An 8,650-nucleotide genomic window follows, 5' to 3' on the forward strand; every position below is an offset into this window, starting at 1 on the left:
CGTGGACCTAGGCCGCTTACTGAATGCAGCGACAGGAGGTGTTCGGTCAGCCACAGAAGAGGGTTTCCCCTACTTGCGTTTCGCCCCCCGACACTTCCCCTTCTGGGCTGTGGAAAGAGGACCAACTCCGCCATTGGAGGGTAGTTGGCAGCGAACTGCTTCTTCACCTACATCCCCTGCAAGAGATTGATCCTCTTCCGATTCTGAAGAAAAGAGGATTGGCTTTTTCTCTCTACTATCCTCCATGATTCGCTCCTGGTCTATGACATTGGAGACTTTGGCAACGGTTAGCCGGCGGGCGGCCTGGATTATGGCGATTAGCTCTGCTTGAAAAACAGAACACTGATTGGTCCGTTATGCGTAGACTGAGGTTAAGCGTGAGTTCACCAGAGTATATTCCGCACTGACATTGGGTTGCCTCCTCACTAGGCAGATTCAAACTAGGCCAATTCATCATGCAAAGGAGATTTCTAAGTGCTCTGTTTCTAACATAAGTAGATTCATCAACAAGTCAAAGAGGTTTACAGATACCAACGAATCATGAGAGCCGTAAATACAAATTAGAGGCTCAGAGACGGAAATTTGCTTTCAATAATGTAGTTCTTTAAAAATTTGTATAAAACAGTCACTATAAAAACTTTACTTGCTCGAAGTTTTTTAAAGCAAAAGGACAACTGGTTTTAATGAGAGGTACTTTTTTATGGTAGAATTACACTCGGAGGTTTGGCATTGCCTGCCGAGGGGCGACCGCTATTAGAAAAGGATTTTTTTTTAGGTTGCTCGGACCAGGGATTACACCCTAGACCCCTAACCACTATGGCGGCTGCATAATGGCATAGCCACATTCTGAATAATTAATACATTATTTCTTTTAGATAACAAAATAATCATAACTTTGTACATTAGAACTAAACAATACAGGCACTGAATGAAGAGAATGAAAATGAAAATTAAAATAAAAATCAAGCCAATCTGGTCCTAGTTGCTCTTCAATCGAAAATGCCCAGCTCATCGAAACGTTTAAGAGCATATCGTAACGTTTCAGTGGTGCGAGGATTCGAGGAGAACATCAATTGTACTTTCTTACGAGCGAAATCCTGATCGGTCATCGCCTCTATACTGTTGTCGCAAGAGTCCTCCTTCCGCATCGCCACCATTGGCAGGAAAGCATACGAAGAAAAGAAGCCATACAATTCACGTGCGCGTATCTCTGCTTCGAGCTCATGCAGAGTGGGAATGTGATCATAGTGCATGTGTTCGAGTGAATCACGCAGAGCCTGGTAGTAGGTGCGCACGAGGAAGTCACGACGATTCACGAGTACATCCAGCTGTACGCTGCTGTTCAGAAAGAAGTTGATGTCGCAGCCGGGACTACCGTAAAAGCTGTTCTGAAAGTCGAGCTGTGGCATAAAAAAAAATAAGAATAAAATTAATTTACTCTACATAATTTGCTTTAACTTACGAATATTGCATCAATCGGCTTTGTCGGATCCTCCGCATCATATTTGTACATAAAGTTGTTCACCCACAAATCACCATGATTTAACACAGTCAGCTCGCCAGGATTCCGTTGTCCTGTCGCCACGAGGTTGTCTTTGATATCATCGCAGTGGCGATGCAATTTAACAGCAATAGACTCATATCCAGGCCACTTAGCCACTACATCGGCGAGTGTGCGTAGTTGTAGGGTCATGAAATCAATGAAACGCTGGTTGGTGCGTATATAATGCTCATCCAGCATGCCTGTGGTGAAGTGTTCGCGAACCGAGGGATCCTGCAATATTATTAATGAAAAGTTCGATATATAGAGGCATAGATATATACTGCGGAACACGAAAAAATGAGATAAGATCTATGCAAATCCCAAATATTTAAGCATTTTGCGTTACTGTGATAAAAAAGGGTTCTGTAAAGTTTTTCGATTGCACAAATCACGTCACTTTACGCGCAATTGCTGCACGGATTCACACAGACTCAACAATACAGTCGGACGCAAGCGTAAAGATGAGGAAGATGAACCACATACTTATTGGATTCAAATACGAATACTCAATGAGTTGAAGTCAGCAATCAGTCTTCCTAAAAGAGCTACACCAGGGCGCCGGAAATTTAAAGATGCGACGATATGTAGTCTGGACACTTTGTCTTATGCAAAGAGGCCTGTCACCTTTGAAAAACGTATGGATCATTTGCTTATGGGACTGGATTGGGGAGCGTAGACGACCTCATCGAATGGGGTTAAAGCCTCGATCAACAGTTGTAGAATTTGGTAGAAGTTTTCCAGAGGAAAGCTGCCGCTGGTCTTAAACTATGGTAAAAAGTACTCATTGTTCAAGATGGAGGTGAACTGCTTAGGACATAAAATGACTGAAAGCCTCCATATTTCTGAGGAGAAGATAGAAGCAGTAAAAGATTGGTCAAGACCTAGGAATTTGCACGGAATAAGAAGTTGTCTTGGAATATATTTTTACTTTAGCCGATTTTTCCATGAGCTTACTAGCAAAACTTGAGCTTTCGAGTGGAACAAAGAGCAGGGGGAGGCTTTAGAAGCTCTGAAAAATATGTACTGCGCCTATACTGGCTGGCATATTCGGTTCTAGGTACAACGTTTATTTTGAATACGGATGCTAGTGGCTAGGCCATAGGAGGCGTCGCAGGTAGTTGATTGAGCTTTTTTTGACTAAAGTGGAAATGGCAGCTGAAAGTCCGATCGTAAAGGCATACTTGGCACAATGTAATAGCTTAAAGTTAATATCTAGTTGCTTGCTCAGGATATGGGATATTCAGGATGGCCAATAGTCTTCCAATGCAATAATGGTGGTTCTAAGGGTGAAAATTGCGAACGTAAATTCCACAATGGCCTCCGTGAAGGACACCTGAGAATCATGAAGACTCTGGAGAAAATGAGCAGAGGTTCCAATGGGTTGGTCATCGCCAATCGTCGTGTGGATAACAAACCTTGCGTGATGTATTGCATCTAAAACTGTAGGGAGGTATTCACCTACAATTGGATTTTGAGAACTGCACTCTGATCAGGGAAGAAATTTTGATTCGTCGATATTCCAAGAGACAACTAGTGACCTGAAAGGAGAAACCGATGCCGTAAAAAATCGGAACGACTCGCTAGATATCTGCCCTCATTGAACAATTGGGACTACTACTTAACAACCTGTGCAATCGCTGAGCAGAGGATGAGACATAGGATCGCATTCTAAGAGTCTGTTTCGCTTTTATTAGAATTAGGCTTTAGTGAGCTGTAAAGATAGCTTAAAGGCGGTCGAGAATAATCCAGGTGGCTTCAATTAGTTAATGTGCTGTTTTCTGAATGTGCGTTTTTGTAGTTATCGCTCTCAATGTCTAATTTTAACAACGCCGTTATAACTGTTGGATCAGTCAAAGCTCCACATTTCAAGACTATATATGTATGTATAAACTAGGGATGTGCCGGATAGAGATTTTGCCGGTTAATTGGGTTCCGGATACCAGATAGAAAACAAGAGACAGATTCGGATACCCGATCGGTAATCCGGTAGACTGTTGTCCTTTGAAAATTTCACAATATTGTGATAGTATGTTTTTGAATCATATGAAAAAGGCCGATCTCTAGTGAACAACATTTTTAAATTGAATATTCTATAATTGAAATCCGGAAATCCGGCCGGACACTGGCTAAAATCGGATAACAGGAAAATGGCCGGATAAGCCGTATTCTGGATATCTACCGGATACCCGGTACATCTCTGGTACTATAAACCCAAATGTACGGTTATCAATTATTAAAAAACAAAACAAACGGAATACGCTTAAAGTGGATTCCAGACCATTAGCATCTATACCACTTTTGTGGCTCTTCGCTGACATTGAAGGATAGGTTTGGAGATGAATAATTTTTGATATTCTTGAATATTAAAATGCATTTGTCAGACAGGAAATATCTTAAGGTAACGAAACACACACAAAGGTACATACTGATTGTGCGCATATAAAAATATTTTTTTTTTTTAGAAACGCAATTAAGTAATTACCAATTAAAGCCAATTAAAATTGCACGCTTATTAAATTTGGCAGCAATGAACGATTAATGTATTACTTATTTTGTTTATCGCTTTTCTTAATATATAGGTACTCAATGTACTCAATGCAAAATGGTCCAGAAATCAGAAGATAATGCGGCATTGAAAAATGTATACAAAATTCTTGATAAGTCTCATGTCTTCGGGGTAAAGTACATTTCAAATGCTTATACGTATACATCTGTCTTCGTATGGAATACTAGAGTAGTGGTAGTAGGAAGCTGGCTTTAGTATAATGCGGCATTCCCTTTATTCTTTAAACCACACATTTTTTGATGCGACTTAATAAGAATATTGACTTGCTAGTATCGGAACTAGTTCTTCAACTACTCGGTACCAGGGAGTCATTCGCGATCGTATGCTGCGAATGCCGCATTATACTAAGGACAGCCTTTCGACATAAGCTACTGTTCCATACGAACACAGACATATAGGGTAAGGCTTCCTCAAGTTGGCCCGCCCCGAATTTACCAAGATTAATATTTTTCAATGATATTCAGGCAGTGCTGAGTTTTGTAGTCAAAAAGTACAGTTTGTAAATTTTGTTGCAAATTTCCAAATAATTTTTTTAACCAACAATTGAAAATTTTTGCAATGTTTTGGAAATTTTTATTTATTTTTTTTTTAAGTAAGTGTCCCAATAAAAAAAATTTTTGGTTGCAATAAAACTATTTGCGTTACAAAAATATTTTTTTATTGCTTTTCAATATATAAATAAAAATAAATAAAAATGTATTTCGACCAAACCATATCGAAATGCACCAATTTTTTTCATAGATAAATGCAGAAGTGTTTATTACAGAAGTTGTCGTTAAAAATATTCGTCCACGAAGCGCAGAAACTGCTTAAAAGTTAAATTTTTCATAAAAAAATTATCGAAAAGCAAAAAAAAAAATATTTTTGTAACGCAATTAATTTCATTGTATAGTTTAATGTTTTCTAAATCTGCACCCAAAAATATGTTTTCATTCGGACACTGACTTTCAAAGAAAAATAAAAATTTCCAAAACACTGCTAAAATTTTCAATTCTTGATTAAAAAAAAACTATTTGGAATTTTACAACAAAATTTACACAGTGTACTTGTCGACTACAAAACTCAGCGTTGCCTGAATATCATTGAAAAATACTAATCTTCGTAAATTCGGGGCCCACTTGAGGAAGGCTTGCCCATAGTATTCATATACATACAGTATGTATGTCTAGTATAAATACACTTTGTAATGCAAACCTACTTATTATTAAATAAATACCAACCTTTTCCACCAACACCATGGAGGTCGCATGAAATTTGCCCAACTTTTTTAATATAACTATACAGTGTACCTCGTCAAGGCCATTTTGCCGACTGGCCAATTTATATCCATATTGGGTGAGGTCATCGAAAACAATGGTCTGTATTGGTTCCCGTGTTGTGTAGAAGCATCTGAGAGAAAATAATGTTGAATAATATCATTGAAATATATGATAAAAATATTGTAATAGTATGACTACGAGTATAATAGTAAATTTAACGAAGTTACAGCAAATTTTTTAACAATACCGGCAAGTATTTTTTAAATATTTTATTTTTCTGTAATTTTTTATTAAAATATGGTTAATTCTACAACAAAAACCCCAAAAATCGGAGTTACAAACCTTATGCAAAATTAAAGAAAATTCATCCAATTAATCCATATAAAATAGTAATTGAAAATTTTTTTACATGGAAAAAATGTGCGACACCTTCAACAAAAAAATTTGCCAAAAATAAATGGTAAGTCCTAGCTTCCGCATCTGGCACTTTATTATACTAAAATTGAATGGGCTATAAAACTGCATACTCAACTCTTTTCTAAAGAGCGTAAGTAAAAAGTGCAATATTTGAACGAAATTTTGCCGAATTTTCTTTAATTTGGCACAAGATTCGGAACTCTGATGTTTGGGGGTTTGTTGAAGAATTAACCATATTTTTATAAAAAATTTAGGAAAATTAAAATATTTATAAATCAGTTGCCCGTTTTGTAAAAAAAATCGCTGTACCTAAACTTTATTGACTGACTGTAAGTATTTATGACTGCTATCAAGTTTATGCACTTTCTATGGACCTATACGAATGCGCCAGCTGTAAACAACACCGAATATGAGACAGGCTAACGACGTTAAAATATGTAATAAAAATTTACAATAAAATTAAACCACAAAAGAGCGGGTTATGAAAATTATCGGAAATGCAGGCCTACGTAATAGAGGTATTCACACCAGAGACCCAGAATAATAATTATTTTATATATTAAATATTATAATTATTTTATATATTTAATATTAAAATCAAACAGGATTTCAAATTACAATTGGTATTGTTTTGTAAATAGGCTGCGTATCAAATTTTACTTATTTTTTTTTTTTTTGGTGCTGGTCGATCATCCGCACAGAATGGGAAAAATGAGTATTTTCGAATAAATGACGGTCATCATTTGTTAAAGTCGGTTTCATAGAATAATAAATGTAACTGAATATGGCAAAAAGCCGAAGCCTGTTTAACGACTTCATTTTGATTATTTTGAAAATTACTTTTATTAACAGTCACTGCTAAATAAAAAGTGTTTAGTAACTGAAACTAGAATTCCCTTTTCAACGTATTTTACTCCTCTGAAATTTCCTGGACTTACCAAAAGAATATTGGATAAAACTAGATATTTACTTATTTATAGCCCACTCCTATTTTCATAATTATACTTGTGGTATTCACAACAGTGTCGTAAGTGTCGTGTTGTTGTATATCGTGAACTTTAAATAAATGTTTAGAGGTCTTGAGACCACAACCAACTATTATTTAATGGTACTTTGCAAGCCCCCTTTTATATTTTAGCCGTTTACGGCGTACGTAACAACACTTACGACACTGTTGTGAATACCCCAATTATTTAGTTTCAAACCCCAATACATACGTACAGCATCAGAAGTTCTCACTAGGCTCTACTTAGCACATTTTCTCCATTATTTGACACTTCAAATATTCACTTAAACTTCCTCACTATACCACGTATTCTTATACTCACTTAGGCCCGAATTTAGACCCATCGCCTATCAGCACTTCCAGCCGTCCAAGTACATCGAAATAGAAAATCTTCTCTCGTAAATAAACAGCCAATTCTTCCAGGAACTGTGTAGCCGGTGTTATGGCTATACTTTTCACGATCAACGCTAACTCTTCATCCAACTGACGTTTGCTACTCCTGTACAAAGCCCTGGCACGATATATTTTACTGCAATAGTTCTCACCGCCACCGCCATTCGATTCGGCGAATATGATTTTCTTTATATCGATACGCATGTCACGCAGCCCATCCTCTAAGGCTGCCTTGAAAAATTGCTCATTGAGATATTGTGGTGGCTCGTTTGGTATTTCTAATTTCATCCTGTGCTGTGGGTTCTGCTCGGCGCTATTTGTGTATGTAGTTATGAGAAATCCTCAGCCTAGAGTTTTATTTTCTTTTAAGCGTCTGCGAAAAATGTAAATTTCAAATTATTGCGAAACGGAACGCGCTTGTAAGGCAATTCTATTGGAACTGTGCTGGATACCCGATGTCCACACCTAAATATAAACTTTGATGGTTGTTATCTATGAAATAGGCAACGGACGTCTTGGCTTGTCATCGGAAACGTTGGCGTCACCGCCCTCAATATGGCTTTGCGCTTTCAACCAACCGTAATTGCAGTATTTGGACAACGGACCTAACATTATCGGCGTCCGCGCTGTGATGTAGTCGCCGTCGGCCACATCGTAGATGTACATATGTAAATGTATAGCTATCTGCATACATATATATGTATGTATGTATGTATGTATGTTCTACATGCACCTAATACTCATGAGCGATCAATGCAGCGGCCTCGCAGATAGAACTGCATTATCTTTCAAGTGGCTGTCTTATATTATTTAGAGAAGGTTTTATGTACATATTAAATTCTTATGTTGGCAAAGAGCAAATTTTGTTGGTAGGATTTGACGTTCCATACTCCTACGAGTAGCAGAACTCGCGCTCATTGATTACCAATACTGCATACTTATTTTTGCTTCCCTTGCTTATGTGTATGTACATACATACTTATGTATTTGTGTATGCATATTCGTCTGATACGGGCTTATCTTATAGGACTTCTTATTCCTTTTTTTTGGTTTTTAAATTTCTATTTCGTCTTATTCCGTTGGTTTTTGTTAAAAAAAAAATGTCCAAAAAATATAAATGCGGGATTTCCCAAAAATTTATAGATAACCTTAAAAATTGTTGGGAACTTGACCACATTTCCCGTTTAGTCATTACCAAAGAATTCTCGATTATATAGAGGCCCATAGCCTTTCGGACTTGGCGTGTATCCGAGCGTGGCGGCAGGTTTGTCTGGATGCATTGCTCTTACTTAAGAACCGACTGGACTTCTTCAAAGCGGCAAATCTATGCGCCAAGGTTTCTCGATTTTCCTAAGAGGAATTTTTATTTTGCAATCTAAAATTGTATTTGACCTCAATGACGATGACCTCTTACTGCCTTTTAACTGATCCGGTTTAAGGCTGGTAGTTCCGCAATTAACTGGCCT

General features: G+C 37.4%; 1 protein-coding gene across 2 annotated transcripts; it reads right to left on the reverse strand.

The window, feature by feature from the left end:
* Nucleotides 1–977: 977 nt before the first annotated feature.
* LOC108368723 (uncharacterized) lies at nt 978–7,688 on the reverse strand. 2 transcript variants are annotated; one of them, XM_017623633.1, is made up of 5 exons: nt 7,637–7,688; nt 7,114–7,557; nt 5,330–5,498; nt 1,463–1,774; nt 978–1,400 (listed from the first exon to the last, which is right to left on the reverse strand). In XM_017623633.1, the coding sequence occupies exons 2-5, from the start codon at nt 7,470–7,472 to the stop codon at nt 990–992; spliced, it is 1,251 nt and encodes a 416-aa protein (XP_017479122.1). In that variant the 5' UTR covers nt 7,473–7,557; nt 7,637–7,688; the 3' UTR covers nt 978–989. The 2 variants fall into 2 exon arrangements, with proteins under 2 accessions (XP_017479122.1, XP_017479121.1); XM_017623632.1 differs by lacking the exon at nt 7,637–7,688 and having other exon boundaries at nt 7,114–7,621.
* Between the last annotated feature and the right edge of the window lie 962 nt (nt 7,689–8,650).

The sequence above is a fragment of the Rhagoletis zephyria genome, unplaced genomic scaffold (assembly GCF_001687245.7).
Source record: "Rhagoletis zephyria isolate East Lansing unplaced genomic scaffold, Rhagoletis_zephyria_1.1 Rzeph_scaffold_03276, whole genome shotgun sequence".
Lineage (NCBI taxonomy): Eukaryota > Metazoa > Arthropoda > Insecta > Diptera > Tephritidae > Rhagoletis > Rhagoletis zephyria.